General features: G+C 53.9%; 1 protein-coding gene across 5 annotated transcripts in view; it reads right to left on the bottom strand.

Annotated features, from left to right (window-relative positions):
• Positions 1–15,344: 15,344 nt before the first annotated feature.
• The window catches only part of KHDRBS3 (KH RNA binding domain containing, signal transduction associated 3), a 181,688-nt gene continuing 171,653 nt past the window's right edge, over positions 15,345–25,379 (bottom strand). For 2 of the 5 annotated variants that reach the window (XM_055314240.1, XM_055314241.1), the window contains exons 10-12: positions 22,690–23,818; positions 22,198–22,256; positions 15,401–15,418 (exon numbers count right to left, since the gene is read on the bottom strand). In XM_055314240.1, coding sequence (XP_055170215.1) covers positions 23,727–23,818 — 92 coding nt within the window. In that variant the 3' untranslated portion in view covers positions 15,401–15,418; positions 22,198–22,256; positions 22,690–23,726. Of the gene's footprint in view, positions 15,419–22,197; positions 22,257–22,689; positions 23,819–25,379 lie in introns of all 5 variants that reach the window. The other 3 variants (XM_055314239.1, XM_055314237.1, XM_055314242.1) reach the window with 3 other exon arrangements.

The following is a 25,379-nucleotide window of genomic DNA, read 5'->3' as shown; positions in this document are numbered from 1 at the left end:
CTCTAGCTCCCGCACCTGCTGTGCCAGCAAGAAACAAGCTGTCTGGTAGAGAGTGAGCTCCCTGTCAGTGGGGGCATGCAAGCAAAGGCGGAACATTCGGTCAGTGCTGTTTTACAGTGGGTGGGGGAGAGTGGGTGGCAGTCTTACAGTGAAGGTGGACTGATGATCACTCCAAGGAGGACATTCCTTCACCTTACATGTCCCATCGGGTCACGACGGGCTGCTGGCAAGAGTCTGGCTCTCCCCCATCCTTGAGAGCTGCTCGGCTGCTGTAGGACCCCCCCCCACCCAATGTCTTCATTGGTTCCTAAGGTCTCCCACGCTCCCCCTTCGGCTGTGGGGCTCCGGTCTGCTGGCAGGAGGAGCCGGACACCCTGACCCCTACCCTTTCTTCCTCGTCCACGCCCGTCCAGATGCGCAGGAAGGCACAAGAGCCGTGGGCTTTAGGGCGGGGCCTTGTGGAACAGCTCCCCGGGGACCAGCAGCGGGGCACAGAGGCCAGGCCTCACCATTCTGCAGGCAGGGCCCCCACGAGGGACGGTCCCCCGGCTGCACCAAACCACAACACCCACTCAGACAAGTGCTAACACCTGCTCCAACAACTGCCCTCCACCTGCCTCTGGTCATCGGCGACGTTGAGCCGTTCTCAGAGATTCTAACAAAGACTGGAAGTAAAAGACAGATGGGCATGCTACGGTGCTCCCTCGTGCCCGCGAAGACATAGTGGCTGCAGGCGTGAGCGGGTGTCCGGTCGTGCGTGTAATCCCCCTCGGCTCTGAGCTAAGCAGCGGTGGGGTCCTGAAGGGCGGGCTCCTCCCTCTTCCTTTTCTTTGTCGTTTGCAGGTTGTCACCGGATGGTTTTTCTTTTTTTAACTGAGACATAGGTTAAGATGTAGTTTCAGGTGTGAAGGCGAAGTGATGAGGGATCCATTACGCAGGAAGACACGCTCACGGGGACTAAGTGTAGTGCCGTCTGTCACCTACGGGGTGGTGACAATATCATTGACCCCATCCCCTAGGCTGTACCTTCCATCCCTGGGACACATTTACTTTTTTTTTTTTTTTTTAAGATTTTATTTACTCATGAGAGACACAGAGAGAAAGAGAGGCAGAGACCCAGGCAGAGGGAGAAGCAGGCTCCATGCAGGGAGCCCGACGCGGGACTCGATTCCGGGACTCTGGGATCATACCCTGGGCTGAAGGCAGGCCCTAAACCGCTGAGCCACCCGGGGATCCCCCACATTTACCTTATAACTGGAAGTCCGCACTTCTTCGATCCCCTGACACCTCCCCACCCCCCCTACTCCCAAGCCTATGAGAAAGGCCCAACTTATTCTCTGTATTTTTGAGTGTTTCTAGTTTGTTTGTGTGCTCATTTTTTGGTTTTTTATTCATTTATTTATTTTTATTTTTTTGTTTGTTTGGTTTTTTAGATTCCACCCGCGAGTGGTCATATGGCATCTGTCCCCCTCTGATTCCCCTCGTCAGCCTAGAGCCCCTGGTCCCCGCCGTGCTGTGGGGAAAGGCGACATCCCTGCCAGGCCCCCGGGAGCTCTGCGACAGGAGCCGACTTCGGCCCAGGTACCCGGGGCATCGATTTCTCTCTGCTGCTTTTAAATGATCCGTATTTTGTGTAGCGGTGTGGATTTTGTTTTTCGTTTTTTGGTTTTTTTTTTTTGGCTTCTTTTATATGTGTTTGAATATTGTAAGACTCCTCGGGTCCCTTCCAAGGGGTAGACAGACTATAAATGATAAATGAATAAACACATAAATAAGTAAAAAGGACACAAACGTCCTTTCCAAAGCATTTTTTTGTTTTTTTTTTTTGTTTTTTTTTTTTGTTTTGTTTTTTCCCAAACCAGTGTTGCCTCCCTCCTTGGGTGTTCGCCCTTTGAGGCAAACGTGGGGCTCGGTGCCCTGGCCACTTACGTCGCGGGCCTTTGCTCCGGCGGAAGGTGCGGGGCGTGGGGTACGCGGAGCTCGCTGCCCGGGCCCGGGAAGGCCGCAGCTTCCATCCCTCACACCCCGAGCGTGTGCACGTGTGAGTGTGCGGGGGCTGGGAGGGCACTTGTTCCCAGCTGACCCTCTGGGGAGGACAGGGGAGGGGCCTGGGAGCCGGGACACCCAAGGCCGGGGAGCCTCCAGACCTCCTGCACCTGCCGTCAAGAGGCCCAAGGCCCAGGGACACCAGACGGAGACTGACACAGCCGGGCCGGCCGCTCACCCCGGCGGGACACGGAGCCCGGAGCCAGGCTCCAGCAGGTGGAGGCCGAGAGGCAGCCACAGGCCGCGGGAAGGCCTTGCCCTTCCTCCTGTCTGGCCGTCGGCCGAGGGGCAGGATGAGGAGGCCGCCTCTCAGCTGGACGGGCCGAGGGCCCCAGAGCCGCCAAGCCTGGGTGGGGGTGCAGGGGCTGGGCTCCAAGCCCTGCCTTCTTGTGGGCAGGGGACCCATCACCTCCGATACCACCCACCCCCCGTGCTGGGCTCACTGTGTCCTTGGCCTTGACCCAGCCTCCAGCTGAGAGGGCAGGCCTGAGCCTCCTCTGGAGTCTTCCCCCTCAGGACACCCACTGTGGCAATAGTGGATTCCCTGATGCAAGCCGGAGCCCCGAGAGACCCTCTCACTATCATCGGGGCACCCCATGATAGAACCTTCCAGGGAGCTAGGAGGCCTCTACCTGAGGTCGCTCCCGACAAAGAAAACCCTGTGGTGGGCATCCCAGGGGGGCTCAGTGGTTTAGCGCCAACTTCGGCCCAGGGTGTGATCCCAGGGTCCTGGGATCGAGTCCCACATCAGGCTCCCTGCAGGGAGCCTGCTTCTCCCTCTGCCTGTGTCTCTGCCTCTCTGTGTGTGTCTCTCATGAATGAATAAATAAAATCTTTAAAAAGAAAAAAAAAAAAGCCCTGTGGTGACCAACCCTTAGGGTCCCTGGGCCTCGTGTAGGAAGGGGCCTCCGGGGTTGTCTAGTCCAGTGGCTGCGTAGCCTGGGCTCATCCAGGGTGAGCACAGGAGAGCAGGGCCTTCACCAGGGAAGCTCTGATTTCAATGCTCGCTCACAAGGGTACGATTCTGCTTGGAGGAATGGTTCTAGAACAGCTGGCCACGTGCAACCAGCTGTGAAGCACGGGAACGGCTTCCCTGGCAGGAGGACGCAGCGAGCAGCTGTCTGAACTCCAGGTAGGAGAGCCCCATCAGCCCCCACCCCCGGGTCAGAGCAGAGCCACTCAGGAACTCGTAAGCAAGAAGGCGAGTGGAGATATTAAAATGGCACCTTGTCTCAGAGGCTGGAGGTCGCCAGGTTCTTCCTCTCCTCCTTCCTTTGGAGCCTTATTTCGGGCGGTCTGTTAGGAGACTGTCCCTCACGGCCAGGAGGGACCAAATTGCTAAGTGCTGGACAAGAAGAACGGAAGCAAAATGCCAGCTCAGGTTTCCAGGACGGTTGTGTGAGAGGAGCTGCCCTTGCTGGGACAGGTAGCCCCTGAGTGCTTCCTCTGCCTTCCGCGGCCAACCGGGAATGTGGGCGCAATGGCTAGAACTCTAGCAGCCACGTTGGCCTGTGAGGTGACTCAAGATGGAAAGTCCCTACTGAGGGTGGAGGAGGGGAAGGTTGAGAGCCTGAGGGCCCTGCAGTCGTCATACCAGCCCCGCGTGCCCAGCTTCTTTGAGGACATCTTCTATGAGAAAGAAATACACTTTTATCATGTTTAAATCAGTTATTTGGGGGGCCTGGGTGGCTCAGCTGGTTAGGTTAAGCATCTGCCTTCAGCTCCAGTCACGACCCTGGGGTCCTGGGATGGAGGCCTGCGTCAGGCTCCCTGCTCAGTGGGGATCTGCTTCTCCCTCTCCCTCTGCTCCTCCCCCTGCTTGTGCTCTCTCTCCTCTCTCTCTCTTTCACTATCTTGTTCTCTTGCTATCTCTCTCTCTCTCAAATAATAAAGAAAATTTTTTAAAAATCGATTATTTGGGGTTTTCTATTCTATACAACTACATATTGGTTCCTAATGAGGAAGGTTAATTATTGGATCATGTGGTTAAACGGACTTGCCAACGCTTTTGCCTCCCTGGTGATCCAAGTCTAGAACCCGAGATGGTCCGTCTCCCTCTAGTCCCGCGTAGAGATGGGAGAAAAGAGAGAATGTTCCAAAGTGCACAGTCTTCTAACAGAGGATCCCCCAGCCGGGAAAGTCCAGGGGAGCTCCTTCTCATGGGGGTGTAAGGAGGGGGACACATGTTCCATGTGACACAGCCCTCCCTTCCTCTTGGGAAACCGAATCATTCCGCCACTGGACAACTGGTTGCTAGAAGCTTCCTTATCCTACTGAGCCGGGAAATCTTTCTGGGGGGTGATGCCTGCTGGGGATAAACTCTGCCGGCATCCACGCAGACACGCCTCATCTCTCCTGGAAGGGCCTGGGATGCTCCAGAACAAATGGAGAACCTAAACCGTACCATTGCCAGATGAACTACAGGACATCCAGAGAGTCTCAGAGAAACAACAAACATTTTTTTTTTTTGGTAAATTATGTCTCAAATATTGCAGAGGACATGCTTATACTTAAATCACTATTTGTTGCCTATCTGAAGTTCAAATTGGACAGGGTGACTCCGAGTGGAGCTCTCCGTGTAGCCCACTCGACGGAGGGGGAGACAGGGGTTCACAGATGTGATCCCACCTGCCCACAGCAATGTGGAGAGACCTGAGGTGAGGATGGGGTTTCCCCAGGCAGTCCAGGTCCGGAGCCTGTGCTCTGCGTCTCAAGGGACACACGTCCTTGTGATGGCATCTCGAGCAGTCACGGAAGCCATGGGCGAGGAGCGTGCAAAAAGTACTGCTCTGGAAATCCTGGGGGGGAGGGTCAGATCCGGGCCCCAGCCCTCTCCGCTCAAGAAAGGCCCACCTGCCCCCCTCTCCTCACCTTTGTGTGCTCCTCTCCCCTCTAGGGGCCTGAAAACCTGTCTCCCTGGATTGGCAACGTTTGGTGCATGGGGAGGAGGCGGAGGGCAGGAAGGGGGTAGGAATGGTGCTTGCTTCCTGGCGCCCTGAGTTCGGGGCAGGAGCCCATGTGGGAGCACACGGGTGGGTCGGCCTACCTTAGGGGGGTGCACTGGCCACCCGTGCAGACCAAGGCGGTGGGGGAAGATGCTCCTTTAGCCACAGAGACCCCCGCTCTGCGGACAGAGCCTCGCAGGCAGCAAGTGGCAGGAGTGTCTGGGGCTGGGTCCCTGGGCAGCCCGGGCTTTCTGAACTGGCCACTGCCGGACAAATGTCCCTCCACACTGGTCTCCAGGAACCAGGCTGAGCCAGGAGGGTTGAAGGGGGGACCTTGGCTGCAGGGCCATGTGTGGGGGTCCTTGCTTATCTCTCCCTGCATGCCCCTTAGATGATCCTGGAGTGGGGGGTGGTGAGAGCAAGCTTTGCATTCAAACAGGTGCTCCTCTCCAGGATTCTTGCTAGAGCCCTGGGCGGCCTCCAGGCGGCCCTTCATCCCCTTCCTCAGGGCGGTCAGCTGCCACTAAGACGTGGATCTCAGATGCTGCTCCCCCAGACTAAACCCCCAGGGGCCCTTTGCTGCTTCAGAGTCAAGTTCTAGCTCCCTGGCAAGGCAGCCAGGTGTCCCTGGGCTTCTAGATAGGCCCCTACCCCACCCCAGCCCGGCCTCATGGCCTCTTCCCACTATGCAGACCCGCTCGTATCCACTGCACACTCCCCATCTCTCTACATCATGCTCTGCTCATGCTGCTCTGTGCCTGGCTTGGCCTTCATTCTCCTGCCTCAGCCAACGCCTCCCAACCCACGAGATGAAGAGATGAAGCTCAAGCATTACCTCTCCCAGGAAGGCTTCCTGGTCCCGCCTTCCTGCCTTCTGCACCTGCCGCCAGGCTGATAGGATGCTCCTGGGTGTTCTCCCTGAAAGTCTTCTCTCTTTTTTTTTTTTTAAAGATGTTATTTATTTATTCATGAGAGACACACACACAGAGAGGCAGAGACACAGGCAGAGGGAGACGCAGCCTCCCTATGGGGAGCACAATGCAGGACTTGATCCCGGGACCCCAGGATCACGCCTGAGCCGAAGGCAGGCGCTCAACCACTGAGTCACCCGGGGGCCCCCTGAAGTTCTTACCCTGCAGTCACTTGAGCCTTGCAGGTAGCCCTACTCCCTTTTTGCCTTGGCTGCTGGGATGCTCAAGAGCCCATCCCGGGCTTCACGGGGTGCATGTTGCTCTCCAATCTCACCGTCCTCTGGCTGCATCTCATTATCTGGAGCCCACTTGCTCCGCCCTGGGCCCCCCTACATTCTCATCTCTTCCTTCTCTCCTCTTGTGCAGCCCGCATGCAGGAAACCATCCCCAAACCCTTCTAGGTGGAGTGGCGCCAGCAACAAACAAGTGCGTAGAAATTACAGAAATCCACCCGCTTCTATGGATCCAATTACATTCCTAATAGGGACAATACATTTCTCCTGAGAGGCGAGGAGACCGTCGGTGGTATTTAAGGGAAATGAAAAACAAATTGCTCGGGCTCCTTCCTACAGCGCACCCGCCACCCGCCGGGCGCTCTCCGCAGCAGCCTTAGACACCGGCAGGAGGTGCGCGCCAAGGGGTGGCCTGAGTCGGCCCACAGCTCCCCGCTTGTGAGTGGGGTCCGCACAGCCCAGGTCACAGCTGGGCGCCTGTGACCACACTCGGGGGCCCGGGACCGTGTCAGGGGTGCGGAGTGGCTTCCCGCCGCCGCCCTAGCAGATCTCTGCGAACCTAGCGGCTTGTTGCGGCGAGGCCCAATGCCCCGAAAGCCCGGGCTGAGGTGCCCCCCAGTCTCCCCGGCTACCATCGGGGCCCCCAGAGTTGCTGAGAAAGTTCTCGGGCGGAGAAGCTGTGGCCTTGCTCTTCTGGCCTCCGGAGTCCCCCTGCCTTCGAAGCTCCTGGCTCCAGACTCTGATCTGTCCTCACGCCTCCCCTCCTTCTTGTGACCCGGACACGCTGTCGCCTCTGCTCTGTCCCCCTGACCCTTGGGTTGACGGTGGGTCCCCTGGGCGGCCCAGGATCGCCTCCCCATCTCAAGGCCCTTGGCTGAATCATGCCTTGCAGGGTGATGGTCATGGTCCTGGGGACAGCAATGTGGGTGTGTTGGGGGGCAGGGGGCCTGTGCCCCAAAGCCAGCCTCAGGAGGGGACTCGGGTGTCGATGGTGGATCTGGGGTGACCCGGGAAGCGCTGGGGGAGAAGAGGAAGGAAGAGCGGGAGGAGGCCCAGGACGGCTGAGCTGCTGAGCAGTCCCCCGGGACCCCCGAGAAATGGGGTGAAGCAGCCTCATCGGCTGAGGCTTCTCCTGGGGCAGGGGTGCTGTCCCATGTTGGCTGCAGGAACCTCTGCCATCAGGCCTCCGTGTGGCAAGAGAAAGGCAAACGGAGCTCCCCAGGGCTGTGTCCCGGGACCCGCTGCGGGGGGGAGCAGGGCCCCAGAGGCGGGGGTGGGGGTGGGGAGCCTGGGAGCCGGGGACGAACTGCAGGGTGCGGGCGACACTGTAACCCCGCGCCCCGGCCTTCAGGCTGGAAGCTGGCCCGTCCGTGGGCCTGAGCGGGAGGTGCAGTTGGATGAGACAGGTGTGTGGCGATCGCGGCTTTCCACGCGACACCCCCGGGGCTCCGACGACGCAAATGGCTCTCCTAGAACCTTGTAGAAGCCCTAACTGCCCAGAGCGGTGGGGAGAGCACAGACCTCAGAGCCGCGCTGGGGAGAGGGACTGGGAGTGCAGCCCAATGGGTGTGGGGGGCCCTGACCTCTGGGTCCCCAGCCCCGGCCTTGGCTCTGCTCACCCTGGGGCCCTGGGGGCTCGGCCGAGGCTCCTGGCAGCCCAGGCCCTTCTGGACGTGCGGGTTTGGCCTCAGCCCTCTGGCCGGGGAGCTAGGGAGGGCAAGGCACATCTGTCCTTACGTGCCAGGCTGGCGGGGGCACCTGTCACTGTCCCTCACTTGCCACGGGCAAGAGCCAGATGCCAGGAGCAGGGGCATATGGCCCCATCCAGAGCTAGAGGACTCAGGAGTCAGGGGCAGGGTCCGCCAGGATCCCAGCAAGTCCCCATCTCGGAGGAGCAGGGGGTGAGCTGGCTCTCGGGGTCCCCCTCCGTCCAGCACCCAGCAGGCCCGGCGGGGACATGAGGTCCCTCCCCTGGATTTGGTCTGAGCGGCGTCCTACCCCCCGGGTTGAGCAGCACAGGCCCCATGTGGCTCCAGAGCTCCCCAAGCAGCCCCAGGGAAGGGGACCCAGCTCACAGCCCCAGGGACCGGCCTGGGGTGGACACTGAGGGGCCGGCCCGTCACCCCGCCGCCCCCGCCCCGGCCCCTGAGCTCTGCTGCTGAGGGAGTATTTACAAAGCAGGTCGCGGGGAGCGCGCTGTCTAAAAATAGAAAGTCATTATGAGCAGACAAGGGTCTGTGCTCCACTGGGGACAGCTGGGACAGCTCGGTGGCCTTCTCTGTGCGCTGCTCCACTTCCCTGCCCGGCCCCCTCCTCCTACCTCTCCACCCCCCGGGAGGGCTGGGGACCTGGGCCAGTTGGACCCCATTACCCTTTGATGCTCTCAACTCACCCCACGGGGTGGGGGCATCACTCCAGTTTGTCAACTGAGGACACAGGGTATCTGGGTGCAGGACTATCCCCAAAGCAGGAAGCCCGGAGGCCTTAGAGCAGAGAGGGGTGGCGGGTGTGTCTTGGGGGGAGCGTCCCTCGCGCCGCACACAGCACGTCATGTCCCCCGGGGCATCGACTGTGGGGACAGACGCCACGCGCCCTGGCACCTTGAAGGAATGCCAGGAAGGGTGGGGTCCCTTTCCTGGGGAGCCAACCCCGGGGAGCTTGGCCCCAGGTTGCTCCCAGGCTGCGCTCAGAGCTATGCCCCCCCAACACCCCACCCCCAGCCTGCCCAACACCTGCTGGTCCCAGAGGCACCGGCCTCCCTCGGCCTGCAGCCGCGGCCCGGACGCTCCCAGGGAGGGCAGCCCTGGGCGAGAGGGCCGCCCCGACGCATGTCCCGACCACGCCCGGCACAGTCCCTGCAGGATCTGGAGATCCCGAGGACCTGACCCTGAGTCCTCCCTCCGCAGCTCCCCCTCCTCGCAGCCCCTTCCCCTCCTTTCCCCTCTGAGTCCTGGAAACATCCCGCTGCAGATCTAGGCCTCACGGGCAAGCGCACTGGGCAGTGGCTGGTCCGAGGGCCACATGTGGGTGTCTGCCCCTCGCTCTGGCTGCCACCCCTTCAGGGGTCCAGACTGTGTGGGGACCTGCGGCCCAGCCTCTCCGTGATGAGCTCCTTGTCCTGGATTCTGACCCCTCCGTGCCCCCAAGCCCGGCACCCCGTGAGCTCCTGCCCTGTGCCTGCTGGAGCCCTTCAGCGGTGGATGGAGGGCCAGCTCCCTCAGATGGGCGATTGCTTCTGGAGCCTTCTGAGCATGAAGCCACGGAGAGGGCCAGAGGCGGTGCTGGGCAAGGGCAAGGAGCGTCCCCAGTCCCAGGAGGTCCTGCCTCCGCAGCCGCAACACCGGGCAGGACAGCTGCCAAGCAAAGCACAGGAACCAGAGACCTCCGGGGTGCCAGAGTGGGGGAGGCAGGGTGCTGGGTGGCCCCGGGGACGGAGGGTCAGATTAGGCCCTTACTTCGGTGGCAGTGTTTCTCCTGGCCCTAAGCAGGATCCAGTGTGGCGAGGCCCCCCTTTCTCACCTGCAGGGGCTGCAGGGGCTGCAGGGGCCAGGTGCCCCGGACAGGCTTGGGGGGCATCAGCCGGTCAATGAGGGGAGGGCAGGCATCTCCCCTCCGAGTCCGGAGCTGCCGGGGACCCAGGAGTCCAGCGCAAGGGAGACTATGTGCAGCTGCAAGGTCCAATAACCATCGTATCCTGGTGCGGCCAGAGGGTTGCGTTGGCCACGTTTTCTGGCTACCTTGTCTCCCTCACGCCACACAACGGCGAGTCGGGGGGATGCTCACTGCGGTGACCACGGATGTCAGAGGCCAACAGTTACCAGCTCCCCCGTGACCAAGGCAGGCTGGGTGCTGGGTGCGAGGGCAAGGGATGCTGGGGCCACACCAGGGCTCGTGCCTGGGCCGAGTGGCTCCATGACCCCGGCGGACTGCAGGTCACGCAGAGAGTGGGCTGACGCTGCGGCTCATCTGCTCGATTACGAAAAGCCAGGAATTCAGGTATTTAAGGGGAGAGTTGGTTGGTAACAGATGAGAATAAGCCGAAGCACCGCGTGAGCCAAAGGAATCTTGTTGGCTGCGCAGCAGCAGAGGACCAGGCGTATCATTTAATACTGTTTAATGAAAAGAAGAATTTCTCAAGAGCATCTCCAGTTTGACCTCAATTATTCAGTATTATAGATTTGCAGGAGAAAAAGATCTGAGGGAAATAAATATTCCGTAATACAATTGCACCATTTGGTTTAAGATGGAGACATTAAGTCGTGGAAGGAACAGCTCACCCCAATCGAGGCTGCGCAGTCTGAGGGATGATTAATGCAACAAGTGTTTTTTCACTATGAAAATAGCTTATGTTGCCCATTATGAGCTTGTATCCCTCCCCGTCTAGAGAGTTCAGGCCCAGAGGCCTGCACGGCTCCTCTATCCTGGAATCTTCTGGATTTAAACCACCCCCCACGGATGCTCCGCAGACAGCGCTGAGGCCACGGGGGCCAGAAGTAGCTCGGGACTCAGCTGCCCCGGCTTTGCTGGCCTTCGGCTTCCCTCTTTTGAAGAGTTTGGATCTTGCTCTGTGATCATCTTTTTGGCATTTTGGAAATCATGAGCCTCCCGCCTGCAAAGGGAAGCAGATCCAGGCCCCTGTGTCTGTGCGGTTTTGTTCCAGGGATGAGTCCTCTTTGGGCTGAAGCTGCAGGCCGCTGCCCCGGGTGGGGGCTGGGGGGTGGGGAAGCAGGGGTGTGGGGCTGGCTTTGGAGAATGAATTAGCACATCACAGCGCTTTGTTTTGGGGGACTTCATCCTGCATCTTGTTCACCAGAAACACTGCAGTAGGTAGAGAATCTAAACGTTCTCTGGGGTTCTCTGCGTTCCTGTTTTTAGAAGATGTGCCTGTGACCCTCCTGCCACCTCTCCTCCCTCTGTCCCTGAGCGGCCGAGGGCAGGCCCATCCTAGAGCCCTGCGCCCAGCACGGCTGCCCGGCAGCAGGTGCGCAGCCCGCGCTGCACGAGGGAATCAGCGGGCCACAGTTAACACTGTCCCTTCGTCCTGCCCGGGGCCCAGCTGTATGGCCACCAACACCACGCTTCTCAGTCTCCCGACAACAGTCTGGGGCCCTCATGAAGAGTGTCCGTCTTAGAGATGAAAGCTCTAAGACTCAGCAGCCCGATGGGGAAGGAGAGAAGGCTGAGAAGGCCGGCCTGGCTCTGGAGGCCCATCCGGGGAGGGGACGTCAGGGCCTGAAACCCAAGCGGCCTGACCTGGAAGAAATGGGCAGAGGAGCTACTGGCCCAGCGTCCTGCTTCTAGTGGGCTAGATGGTTGGGGGGCAGAGCCCGGCAAGCAGCTCCGGGTTGGGGGGGGGGTCTCTGGAGAGAAGAGAGCCAAGAGGAGAGCTAGGGCTTGGGGGGCGGGGGAGCCGTGGCTCTGGAAGCATCGCAGGTGGGAGATGGAGGATGCACAGGGGAAACAGAGGCCAAAGCCTCCCTGAGGGGCCTCGGGGGTGAAGTCGAGGCTGGCGGGGCGGCAGAGGCTGAACCCCGCACACCAGGGACACTGCACGTGGTGGCCGGGGGGCTTCAGGCTCCCCTTGCTGCTGCCAGGGCAGGCGCTGTGATGGCGGCCTGACGTGGGGGCCTCGGCCTTCACCTGACTGGGCGTCTGCTTGTGTGCTGAGCATGGGCAATGGGGGGAGGGTGGCCCTCAGGAGGTCACTGTCCCAGGAGGGGATGTGGATGTGATGGCTGAGGCCTTTCGCACCTGCAGAATGGGGAGGGGGGTGTCTACACCACAAGGGCCCGCGTGTGCACGTGTGTGTGTTGGGGTGTTTCCACGGTAGTCATCAGCTGATACGTATCAAGTGTTTACAGGGTGCGGGCCTCACTTGGACGGCCCCTTGGGAGGGAGATGCTACCTTCCCCACGTCGTAGGTGGGGACACTGAGGCACAGGGACTGGGCAGGGTGGTGGCTGGTTTCCAGCATCCCGGCCTCCTGGCATTCACCCCCTCGTGGGGGTCGTGGCCCCTCGTGGGTGTCATCGCCTCCCACCGCAGCAGGGCTGGGGTGTCTGCCCCGGGGCCTGTGGGGAGGTGAGGCCCTGCCACTTTGGGGATTAGGGTGTAGACGGCTGTGGCTGTGGCTTGGTCTCGTGGGCTGCTTGCTCACATGGGGAGGCCGCGAGTGGCTCTGGGAGGGGCTCTCCTGCCCCAGCCCATAGCGTGCAAGCCCGGGAGAGGCTGAGTGTTGGGGTCTCCAAACTTCTGGGCCTGGGAGGCCCCGGGGGCAGGACTCGGTAAACGGTGGCCCGGTGTCCCTGAGGTGGGGACCCCGCTCCCGAGGCCGCTGCAGCAGGAAGGCTGGAGCCAGGGCGGCTCGGGTCAAGGGCAGGCCCCGGACATGAGCATGTGGCTGGGCTATCTGGGGCGGGACACAGGCCGTGGGGACGGCAACCCCTAGAAGTCACCGCCGAGCAGGGATGGGGGGGGCTCAGCTCCTTCTGGTCAGAGCTTTGGCCCCTCGATGCCCGGCACCCGCCCGGGGCGCTGCGCCCAAGGCCGCGGGTCACCAGCAGGAGCCACCGTGTCGCCGGCCGCGCCCCCCGCGGGGCCTCAGTGCAGGTGGCCCTGGGCCAGGCTGGCTTGGGACCCAGCAGCGACGCCGAGAGGCCGGCGGCCCGCCCCCTCGGCAGCACCAGCACCGGATCATCACCCCGAGCCTGGAGGGCAGCGGCCGGGGCTGGGGGCGCCGCTGGGGGCAGGAACCCCACGAGGAGCTTCCTGGGCGGTCGGTGGGAGCCACTCGCCCTTGGCTGCTCCCGGCCCGAGGGGCCCCGCGGCCAGGTCCCGTCACCCGACGGTAGTGTGTCCTGTGGGCGGCCCGCCCCGGAGCCAGGAGACCCGCGCCCACGGAGCCCCCCACCCCCGCCTCCTCGCGCCCGGTGCGCTCTGTGCCGCTGGCACCCCCCACCCCCACCCCTGCTCCTGGGGCGCTCCGTGCTACCACCCTCCCCACCCCCCCACTCCTGGGAAGCCCCGTGCTGCTGGCACCCCCCACCTCGTTCCTGGGGCTTCTGTGCTGCTGGCACCCTCCCCACCCCCACCCTGCTCTCGGGGTGTCCCGTGCCACTAGCACCCTCCCCACCCCCCACCCCCGTGCTCCCGGGGCGCCCCGTGCCGCTGGCACCCCCCACCCCACTCCTGGGCAGCCCCTCCCCACCCCCCTGCTCCCGGGGCGCCCCGCGCCGCTACACCCCCCCCCCAGGGCTAGGTGCAGCTCCCTGCCCGCCCGCCCCGCTCACTGTGACCCCACTTCTTCTCCATCCCTCTGGGCCCCCGCTCCCGTCTCTCCAGGGGTGGCAGTGGGGGGTGGCGGTGGGGGTGGAGTGGGGGTGGGGGTGGGGGAGTTTCTCAGGGGCTCCGCTGCCAGAGCCTGCGCTCCCCAACAGCCCGGCCGGGGGAGGACCATCGAGGGCCGCCTGGAGTCGGGGTCCCCAGGGCTCACCCCGGGCCGGGCTAGCGGCATTCCGCCTTCCCTCTGCGGTGGCCTGGGGGTGGGGGGTGGGTCTCCACTGTCCCTCTGCCAGAAGAGGTACTGGGTCCCGCTGCTCTTCCCTCAACACCCCCCAGAGCCCCCATCAAGTAAAGCTGGGAGGTGGCCGCCACCCCGAGTTCACTGGAGGCTTCCTCACCCTGCCCCCTGCTCGGTGCACGCTCACCCCTGGCATCCCTGCTGCTCCTTGCCCCCGCCCCTTTGCAGCTCCTCTGTCCGCTCCTCTAGGTCCCCGCTGACTGTGACCTCGTCCTTCCTCTGCCGCACAGGGTAGCGTCTGACCCCCGCCCCTGACCCATAACTTGGCTCTCATGGTCCTCACCAGCGCTGCGGCTGATGGCCTGTCACCTGCCCTGGAAAGTGAGCACCTGCAGGACGGCCCCCCAATGGCTCGGCAGTGCCCAGTGGAGGAGCAGCCTTGACAAGGCCTTGAGTGTAAGTCCAGGAGGCAGCACAGTAAGGGGCCAAAGTTCTGGGGGTGAGACAGGACAGGAGTTGGGAAGCTCGAACCCCGGGGATTCTATTTGCAGGTTTAGGGCTAGTGTCCCTGACTCAGTGGGCCAAGGCTGCAAGCAACTGAGGGAGCTCATTTTTTTTTTTTTTCCCCATCTACAACAATCTGGCTTCTGTCCTAAAGTTCCTGATTGTTCAGTGAGTTTCACACAAAAGGGTCCCTGGAGCGGACTGTCACTGCCCATGGGCACCCACCTCCAACGCCCTCCCCAACACCGGGCTCTCAGTCCCCGCACTTCTGAGACGCACCCTGTGCATCTGACCAATACGAGGGCGCGGCTGCGGGAGCGGAGAAGGCTTCGAGGCCGCATCACGAGAGGAGGAGGAAAAGCGAGCTTTCTCGGAGGTTATTCTGTGCTTAACACAATGCTCCCCCCATGGTATGGGGAATGCCTGGAGGAAACGCGTCTCCTGACGTGGGACAGTGACAGTTTCACGACGCACAAGACATTGTCCCGAAATTCCAAGACTAGGAAACGTGTTGTGTGAGCTTCTAGCAGAAGGAATAGCACATCCTCCTGGGGCAGATTGAATTAAAATCCCAAAGCACCAGTGTACGAAGAGAAGGAACCGAGTAATACTGTCCACGGGGATTATGACCTTTATGCTCCCTAACAAATTCCAGAGGCATGAAAATCGGCTTCCTTCCCTGGCAGTGCCACTCTGCTTCCTATAATTAACCTTTTATGTGACAGACGACTTTTGGCCTAACACGTCCCTATTTACCACTCCATAACTGACACAGATAACTCGCTTTCAAATCTGGAATATGTATGGGCTCTGGGCTTCTTACAGTGAGTCGCAGCCGTACACGGTTCTCAAGTGTGCAAAATTTAGAGCTTGCTGACATAACAAGACTTTGTTTTTCTAGGTTTATAGTAAAGTGCAGGAGATTGAAATGGGCAGCCTTTATTAAGTAACACACAAGTCATCTGTTTGTTGTTGTTAGGAGACCACAAAATAAGATGGATTCTCTTTCCTTTTTTTTTTTTTTTTTAAACAGGCTTTCCAAATTAAAAAGCATACCATTTTATAAAACATTTCACAGGACATAAAATTGTTGGAAAAAAATTTCAGGTGATTTTCAAGCTCCCAAGTGAATTCATGTACTGACTAGGCACGTTGGTGAGTTGACGATTCGTAGGCCATCCAGAATTCGGAGGAAAGCCCCTGAAAGAGAGGAAAATGAAATATATTTGTATACATCAAGAAACTAATAATTATTTATGCTCTGTTGGGGATGGCAGGACGTAGGCAGAGGAAGGAGGCAAGCAGAAACTTAATAGAAATAAGGATATTTATGGAAAACAAGGCAAAATAGAATTATAGAAACTTAAGAACATAAAATATCTGTGTTCAGCGAGGCAGATGAACGGTTGATTAGCATGAGGAGGATCAAGATGCTCTCCATTGCATTTATGGGTCTGATTTCGGAATGGCAATGCTTTGTTTTACACAGAGCCTCTAATATCAAAATGTGAAATGGGTCAGTCCTTGCCTTCCTGTCACCTTGGATGAGACTCAACTTTCAGATATATTTACAAGTTTTTATTAACTGACACCAAAGAGTGTATTTTGATGTGCTACCCAGAACACAACTGTTATTACCAAGTGGTAATCAAGAGGGGAAAAAAGCCAACACAACCACAACAGAAGGAATGGCCAGGGCCAGGGGGCCAGGTGGGCCACTGGCCCAGGCTTCGGGGTGTGAGGATCAAGCCGCACAAACAACTTAAAGGCTAATTCTGCAAAAGGTAGACGGGAATGTAGCAAATCTACTAATGGGGGTATTGTCTGGTTAATCGACGCGGATGACGTGAACAGCGTGCCGTGCCGGGCTCGTTTTGGACCTTGGGGCCACCTATGGGCAGTTCCAAGTCAGGTGTTTGCCAATCGAGCGCCTGCAGCCCGTGCTCCCAAGAGTGAGCAGAGAAAAGGGTTCTTTTGGCAAAAGAAGAGAGGGAAGGTCCTGAGGAACCGGCAGGAGCTGGGACACAAGAGCACAGCAAAAGGGGGTGAGGACCCTGTAAAGTCACACCATGGGCCCCTCGGAGCCGATACGTGCAGGCTCAGGAGCAGAGGGAGCCCCCCAACCCCCGACAGTCTCAGGAAGGGCCCCGGGACCACCTCTGTCAGCTGTCCCTGTCCCCTCAGATGTCCCAGGAGCTGCTCCCACTGGGCCCGGTGCCCCCGCCTGCCCCCGCATCCACACGGGGATCCGACCCACCCTGTGCCACCCACCTCCCTGCTGGGCGCTTTGACCCTTCCAAGCCCACTTGGGAGAGTTTTCGGTGTGGCACAGGTGCTAAGAGCTGACGGTACTGAATGCACACAGCATGCAGAGTTCAAGTTTCCTTCAGAAGAGCATATTAAGTGATCCCAATACCTCTATGGGGAACAACACAGTAATATTCATAAAAAATGGAAAGGCTCAATGAACCTGCTTCCGAAATTCATTCCTATGACGCAAACCAACGAGTGCCGTCACAGAGGCGTAGGGCTATGCTTTCTAGCACTCTTTAATGAGTGTAAAATACTGGAGTGAACTACACATCTGTCAATACTTGTTTAAATTGTAAATCATGTAACTACGATTCAGCCAATGAAAAGAAAAAGGTAGCTTTATAGTATAACGTGATAGAAAATGAATTCCAAGATATACTTGAGGGGGTGCCTGGGTGGCTCAGTCTGTTAAGCATCTGCCTATGGCTCAGATCATGATCCCAGGGTCCCGGGATCGAGCCAAGATATACTTGAAAAGGAAACGGGGCAGGAGTAGAAAACAGTGTACAGTTTTGTATGTAAAAAAAAAAAATAGAAAAGAAACACATGCTTTGCGTCTGCATAGATGATCTCTGGCAAAATACGCACACAAAAACCCAACGCAAACAGCTGCCCTACGGGTTTGGGGCAGGGGTGGGAATGAAGACCGACTTTTCACTGTATACTCTGCTGCAGTTTTGGGTTTTGTACCAAGCACGTGCACTACCTATTTCAAAAAGGACATATTTTGGCCTTTCAGCTTCACATTTCTTCCCACGGAAAAAGCCAATGGTTGCAGAAGTAACTGTCTCCTTTCCACTGAGAAACCAAACTAATAGTGCAAAGTGCCCCATGCTGGGATTTTACAAGTTACAGGTTGTCCCCTGCTCCTTCACCCACTGCCTCCCTCATTGGTTGCACACGCAACACCTCTCAGCCGCTGCTGCGGGCCAGGCTCGATGCTGGCGTCTGGATGCACAAGTCAAGTAAGACATGGTTCCGTGTTTAGAGAACCTCGTCTTGCAGTTGGTGAGAAAGACACCTCAACAAGGAGGGGGGCGCATCTAGCTCGGGGAAGATCCCTCCAGCCCCGCTCACTTCCAAGGCATCTGCTCATTTATTCTGTTTCTGCATTTTCAGGCCTGTCAAGTATGAGGAACTGGTGTTAGGCAGCAGACACGGAGGTGTGAGTAAGACCCGGATCCTGCCGGGAGTGGGGTCAAATGAGATCTTTATGTCTCTCTCTCTCCATCCGAATGACACCATTTAAGAACCAGTCAAACTCTCTCCAACTTCACCTCTAACTCCACCTGGTCAGGGCAAGGACACCTTGATCCACTTTCCTGTACTATGGAGACCGTGAGCCACCTGCTTCATTTATTCCCTCGCGTGTTCGACTGCTTGTTCATGGACCCCTTCCTGGGTGTCAGATGTGGGACACACGCTAAAGAGGTCTACAGGGCGTGGGTGGAAAGCCCGGTGAAGGACACAGTTCTGCAGAATTCAGGCAGCTGCAAGGGTTCTCGGCAGGGACTCACTACCCAGGCCTGATGTGGACACAGTCCCCAACAAGGGGACGGGCTTCCAGGACAAGGGGAAGCTTCAGAGTTCAGCTCGAGGTTGGACAGATCATAACGCCTAGCTGTGCCACGAGCTGGGTGAGAGGGGTAGGGAAGCATGATTTCAGGCAGGGGATGACACACACAGGAAAGCACAGAGAGGGATGCTCAGTGGCAAGGCTGTAGGGGCCTGGAGGTGGGACCAAGGCCACTTGGGGGGCTTTGTGTGCAGAGCCAAGGAGCCCCAGCTCCACCCCGAAAGCCCATCACTTAAACTGAATCCCGTTGAGACACAGCTTCAATCAGATGGGATTTTCCATTAGACACAAGGAGGATGCAATTTACATTTGAAAACGTTCTACAGCCTTTCTGAAAGATGGAAACAGAATCGAGGCAAAGTAGACTTTGTTATTTTAAATATAATGATAGGCTTTTTTCCTTTCTATCCGTACAAGACACTGAGTATCAATGTAAACAGTAGATATTTGCATAGAAAATAACAAACTTTATTATTAATATTCATTACCCAAACCCTATAAAGTGGCTGATATTTTGGTTAATTAGACTTTTGATTACATTTTTTTCTCCAAATTATTAGTTTTAGACTCTGGGATTCATTTCTCTGTACACAGTGACCAGAGGCACTGTCTAATTTTGAGTTAAACCAATGGAGCCAGACCAGCTGAACTGCAAACCTATTAACAGGAGTGGGGGCTTTGTTTTTGTTGGGTTTTTTGGTCTCTGCTAACTATTCCTAACCATCCCTGACACTGTGTGTTAGGAATCCTATTGATCCACTGACAATGTCACTCTCTCATATTCATTGACTTGCTGAACACTTACTCTGCTGTGAGGATAAAAGGTTAGGGCCCTAGTTTTTAAGACACTCTGTGTCTGGATAGCAGATCAATAGCCAGTGCAAACAGAGGTTTGTACAAAGTTCTTGTCGGAGCGGAGACCGACAAGGCACTTTCTCTGCCTAAGGGGATAGAGAAGGGCAAGCCAAGAGGTGAGGAGGATGTTAGAGTTGGAAATAGGGTCACTGTGTTTGAGCTTCTTTGCAGGATCTGTGAGACCCATCATTCTGTGCCCCGTGCCTCCCAGACGGCATCATCTGTTGCTATCTCTGATTACCTTAGTACAACTGACGTCTCCTAGATGATCCTACTTTCTTATAATTTCATGTATCTACATAAAGCAACAAATAAGAACGAGTACCTACATTAGTGCTGGACGTGTTTCTACTCCTCCTACAGCAATCCTGAGGTAGCTAGCATTACCGTGCCATTTAGGGTAGGGAAAACTACCATCTCGACCTCAGTTCATAGAGGCTGAGTTACTTAACCAAGGTTATAAAGCTGGTAAATGACAGAGCTGGGATGCGAATGCTTCCTGGAATGCCTTCCCCTAGATGGTTATCTCCTTCTGGTGCTCATGCTCCTGCTGGCACTTGTCCCACCTCCAGCCACCCGCTGGCAGACAGGTCTCTCTTCCACGTGCCTGCACCTGTCCTACCAACTCCTTCCCTGCCCATCTTCCTGGTAGGCTGTTGTGTCTTCAAGGACAGGACTCTGTCATCAGCGTTGTATTTCCAGTGTCTGCGGCACAGCAGATACATCAGTGTATCTGAATGGATACTGGTACTGATTCAACCCAGAATATCTTGGATAGAAGACGATTCAGAACCTAAATACAGTCAAAGAATCTCTCCAGGAAGGAATCTGGACCTGGGGAGGAGCAGACAGAGGAGGGAATACTTCGCAATCGCAATGTGTTGATAATGCTCAGTGTTGCAGGAGTTACTGTCAGGGAGACCGGTAACATGAAGATTAGCCCCTGCTCATAAAGAGCCTTTGACCCGAAGGGGGAATCAGTGCTAGTCCAGACCATGGCTAACGACTACTCTGGATTAAAGTGGATGGTTCAAAATTGGCTCTACTGGTTGCAGGGTGTGTGAGTTTTTTACATAAAGTGATCTCGTGTTTTGAGGCTTAAGTGTCTTCCTTTGTAAAGTAGAGACTACACTTACCTTCTTGTAGTTCTGAGGAATCAGTGAAATCATTTATTGAGAGTGATGAGCTCATGCTTGGTCATAACGGTAACTTGTAACAACCTAAGTCATGACATCCATACTAAAACGAGTAAGTGTAAAGTAAGCATGTGGCTTCAGAGAGGGCAGACGTCTCATGGCCTGGTGTAACTGGTGAGGACGCCATGGAAAAGCGGGCACTGGGCCAAGCCCTACAGGGCGGGCATGATTTCTGAGGGTGAAGGAACAGGGGCCAGCACGTGTAATTTGTCAGTCTACTGCTTCCAATCCATCCTGAATTACTGCCGTGTAAGGAAGGCCCACACTTAAATAGCACCCCCGGGGCCTCCTTTGTGTCTAGCACAGGACTCATGCTCAGTACATGTTGTAAAATGAGAAAAGAAGCGAATCCCAAGGGGGTAGACAAAGGTTAGGGGAAAGATCTGGGAATTGTGCAATGTGCTCTGAGGTGCCGAAGAAGACAGCTCGTCCACAGCAGAGTCTTCTTGTTGAAATGGGAAGAAATAAGGCTTGGCAGGCTATGTGCCAAAAATGGGAAGCCCCTGGAAGCCAAGCAGGAGGACTCTTGTCTAATAGTATTCCTGGTGGTTCCTGACCTTTCTGGCTCACAATCCCTTTTTATAGACCAATGGAGCTATGGATTCTTTAAAAAGTGAAAATAAACATGGGGCATCTGGGTGGCTAAGTTGGTTAAACACCTGCCTTCAGCTCAGGTCATGATCCCAGGGTCCCAGGACTGAGCCCAGCATTGGGCTCCCTGCTTAGCGGAGAACCTGATTATCCCTCTCCTTCTGCCCTCCCCCTCTGCTTGTACATTCTCTCTTGCTTTCTCCCTCTCAAATAAGTAAGTAAAATCTTTTTTTTTTTAAATAAACATAACATAGAACAATATTTCCTACGAATGGGCTCTGAAGACCATCTGAGGGTTTAACCTCTAGGGACCTATCTATAACCTCTCACTTAAGAAACCTACATTATTATTCAATATGCTACTACCCCCTCCAAAACTACTGAATAGGGATGGAAGTAGTGAAAACTTTCAATGTAATACAACATATTGAAAAAAATGCATGATGTGTCACATTCTCTTTCTGTGCATGGAAAGCCCCCTGAGCCTCGCCAAAAAACTCAAAACCAAAAATCTTATTTTGGGCCATGAGAAAAGAAGAGAACCATTTTCTTCCTAACAGTAAGTTAATTATTTCAGGTTAATTTTGGCTATTGGAGGGGAAAACAGCTCAGCTACCCCCCCCCATACATATTAAATATGGATATTCATCTTGACAATTAAACTTCACATTACTGTTTCACTTTCCAGGTTACAAAACACTCACAATCTTAGCTCACTCAATTCGCAGTAACAACTACATGAGCTAGTAAGCATCACTCTCGCTGTGGTGATGGCCAAAGGCACACAGTCAGGGGCAGAGCTCAGATACAAATACTTTCAAAAAAGCAAGACTCTCTGGAATGTCAGGGCCTAACTAGTGTTTCTGATAGTTTAGAAAAACAAAAAACCGAAAAAACAACAAGAGACCAGACTAACGATACATTTCCTTCACATATTCCTAAATTAAAAAAAAAAAAAACTTACGAAAATAATTTTATAAGACACACATTAGAGTACTTGTCTTACAGAAGTAATAATTTGGTTTGCCAAACGCAGAAAGGACAGCAAAGCACACGCACAAAACCAGGCTCTCACAGGCCTAAGATAATTATTGTCAGAAATCTGCAGCATACCACTGCAGTTTTTCACCTATAAATATAGAGAGAGTACACAGAATCAGTTTTTAAGAAACGGGAGTCATATTCTACATTAGGCTGGGTAAACTGCTTTTGCTCCTTAAGAGTTTGGACATTTCCCCCCCATTATTGACGAGACTTCTATCTGGGTTGCAGAAAGGAATCCTGAGTATTAAGTGCGGTGGTGACCTGCACCTGTGCCCTCCGCAGGGTCGCTGCTGGTGCTGCTAATCGGAACCAGCGTGGGATATCCACCATGTGACTTCAGATAAGCATGAAATTGTCTTCATCTCCCGTAACACATCACAGTAATTGGAACAAAAGGCGCTCACCTCTGCTTGCTCCTCGGGCACAACCTGTGTCTCTGACTTCCCACGATGGCTGACATTTCCTAACAAAAGAAAAGACCTTTTTACTCAAAGAGAAGGAAATCTCTTAAGAAACAAAAATTACACATTTTACATAATCTACAATTAAAAAAAAAGCAAAAACAAAACCTTAAGCCAAATGATTAAAGAATAACTTTATTAAATATTTGTCAGTTTTAAGAAGTGCCCTCAATTACTAACCACAGAATGTATTACAAACGACTAGTTATGAGGTTTTACATTTGTTTAATAGGGAAGAATCGGCCCCAATTAAACTGACTGAACTAAGGCTTTTTAGATTACTAAAACAAATTAAACTTTTTAAAATGAGAATTTAGGTGATCTTAAAACCTCTCTAAAATGGATAATGAAACTTGCCAAGTTGTAATCTCCCTGGTTTTATTAGTTATATTAAGATAAATTAAGTGAGATTAAAATCTTATTTGATTTATTTACCTTTGACAATGAAGACCGTTTAAGGGTTACACATCCTCAGCCTTGGCGAGTGCGACCTCAAATAGTCAAGTCAGAATGTCTTTAAAAGCTTTGTGCTTAGTGCTTCCAGCATGGAGCGAGGTGTTCATTAAGGTACCAAAATTCTCATAAAAAATCCAAAGTTGCACTAGTGAAAAAACGCTCAACAAGATGAAAACTGATCACATCTTTTTCAGAAAATCAGTAATTATTTTAAAACCAGTTTTTAAACAAGATTTGGTTTTGCGTCGTTTTAACGTGCTACTCACGCAGCGTGACACCATGTGGACTCTTTAAACAGCATTTAAATCTACGGTGAGTAGAGAATGGTACATTTAATTTTATACCATCTTTTAAGTCAGTTGTACAATGTTTAGTGTGACCCTTTTATGACAAGCGTTGTTAAATGAACTCTTTCCCTGTTTACAACTATTTATGAAGGCCTTTTTAAATAAGAGAAACATGAAATTGTTAGCTCACACACACGGAATTTCTTTCAAAAGTTTATTTAGTATCAAGCAAGAGAAGACTTTGCTCAACACTACAGAACATTTCAAGACTTGAGTTACAAAAGAATACCACATTATTTGCACTTGTAATTGGCTTCCCTTTTTACGCATGTTGGCAAGAGAAAAAAACTAGCATATGGCTGAAAGATAAAATAACTAAATTGCTATGGAAACCTTTAAAATGAAAGGTGAGGCTTATGTTAAAAGGATGGATTAACATATTTAGTAAACCTAGTTTTTTGTTTAACACTAGTTAATCAAAGTTATTTTTTTTTCCTTTTGATGACCTATTTTTTCATATACAGACTGGAAATAACAAAATTTTACATGTCTTTTTTTTTTTTTTTTCTGCCCAGGTTGATGTTTCCACAAAGTAGTTTTAAAGTTCCATCCATTCAGATTTTAAGCATTTTGATTTATTTAAAAAGGGATTGTTCATAGAAAAACATTACTTTGAACAGTACACAGGACTGGTGGAGACTGGCTATTTCACAACACCAGACAGTACAATCAGTATCTGCCGTAGGGCTGGTCTCTGTAGACGCCCTTCGCGGTCCTCGCTGCAGGTGCCTTGTGTCTCGAGTTAGCCCAGTCCTCTTGCCCTAAAATCAGGAAGATGAATCACAATTAGATCATTGCCATGGATTCCACTGGCTTCATTTTTCAGAATCTAAGTTAACCCTGAACCAGGGTTATATTGAAGATATACATCCCTGATGTACTGGGGTGGGGGGAAACCAAGGGTATTTACTTAGAGAACAATTACAAACGTGATGGAAAATGGTCATCCCACTAACAAAACCTATCAGTATGAGGAAAAAAATGACTTTTGTATCTTAAATGGCAACCGACTTGGCAAGAACTTTCCTTCTGGTCACTGGTTTAACAAAAAAGCTCACAAGCTCAAACAGCAAACTGAACTGCCTTTTGCTAAACGGTAAGACATTTACGAATGGGAAAAGGATCACTCAGATTTTTTTTAACAGCAAAAACAGAGAAAACACAGATAAAGGATTTGTGCAGGCAAAAGGAGACATGGGGATGGGCAGAGTGGAGGAGAATCCTGGTCACTACGTCTCCCAGGTCCTTCCACAGCCAAAGTGAAGAATGGAAGTCATGGTCAGGGGAAATGTTCCATCTCAGCACTTTCAATGAGCCATCAAAAGTCTGACAACAAAGAGTTAACATCTCTGCTGCAACATACAGCAATTTAAAAGCCCTGTGTCCACCGAGACCAATTTAAAAAGGCTGTGAAGGAAAAATACTTAAAATGACCTGGTCTTTTGATACAAACATGCAATCAACGTCATTCCCTCAAGCTAACTTGCATCCATTTAAGTAGACAGCATTCAACAAACCAAAGTATTTCTCTTAAGTGTTTGTAACAAATAACAACAATAACAACAACAAAAATATCCAAGGTGAGGTCATCACGGCTTGGGGCAGGTGATATAACAAAATGTACTTCAAAAGGAACACCGGAAAATGGTTTTTCAGTTATGTTCAGAGAAATGTCAGAACATCCATTAACCAGAATCCTGATTCACTTGCACTGGGTACTAGGCATTTATCAGAGCTTTGCAACTGATTGAAGCTTCCTGTTCTCTGATCTCTCTGCCCTCCGGCAAAGGAGCTTCTTAGTATCATGTTGCTGCCGCCAATTCTTTTAATTAAACCTGTCCTCCTTCTGCATATTGAGACTTTGGACATGGATTCCCCAGCATCTCTACCAGCTCCCACTGAAGTAAGCGGGGGCTTAGCTGTCTCCCCGGAAGCCGGAGAGCGCCTTACATCCCTTTCCTGGCTCAGTGCTTCTGTAACCTTTATGGAATGACTCCCACTGTAACGTTTTTGGAGAGTTTGGGATTGGAGATGAATTAAAATATGAAGATGGGGGTGGGCCAGTCCTTTGAGAGCTGCAGTCTCGACAGCTTCATTTCCCTCCACTGTCAAGAGGCAAAGACACTTCAAAAAGATCCGAGCTATCAAGTGTCTGCAGGCTGGCAAACGACTCTATAAATGAGAAAATCAGCACAGGGCAATCAACCCAAACAGAGAATCTAAGTTGAGGATGTGAATCTAGGCAATCTTCTAAGAGTTTTTAGTCCTCTTTAAATATTAAATTTAAATCTTAGAGGAGTTTCCGAAAATAGCAAGATATGC

Source organism: Nyctereutes procyonoides, unplaced genomic scaffold (assembly GCF_905146905.1).
Source record: "Nyctereutes procyonoides isolate TBG_1078 unplaced genomic scaffold, NYPRO_anot_genome, whole genome shotgun sequence".
NCBI lineage: Eukaryota > Metazoa > Chordata > Mammalia > Carnivora > Canidae > Nyctereutes > Nyctereutes procyonoides.
Note: the sequence above shows the minus strand (reverse complement) of the source record. Positions and strands in the feature narration are given on the sequence as shown.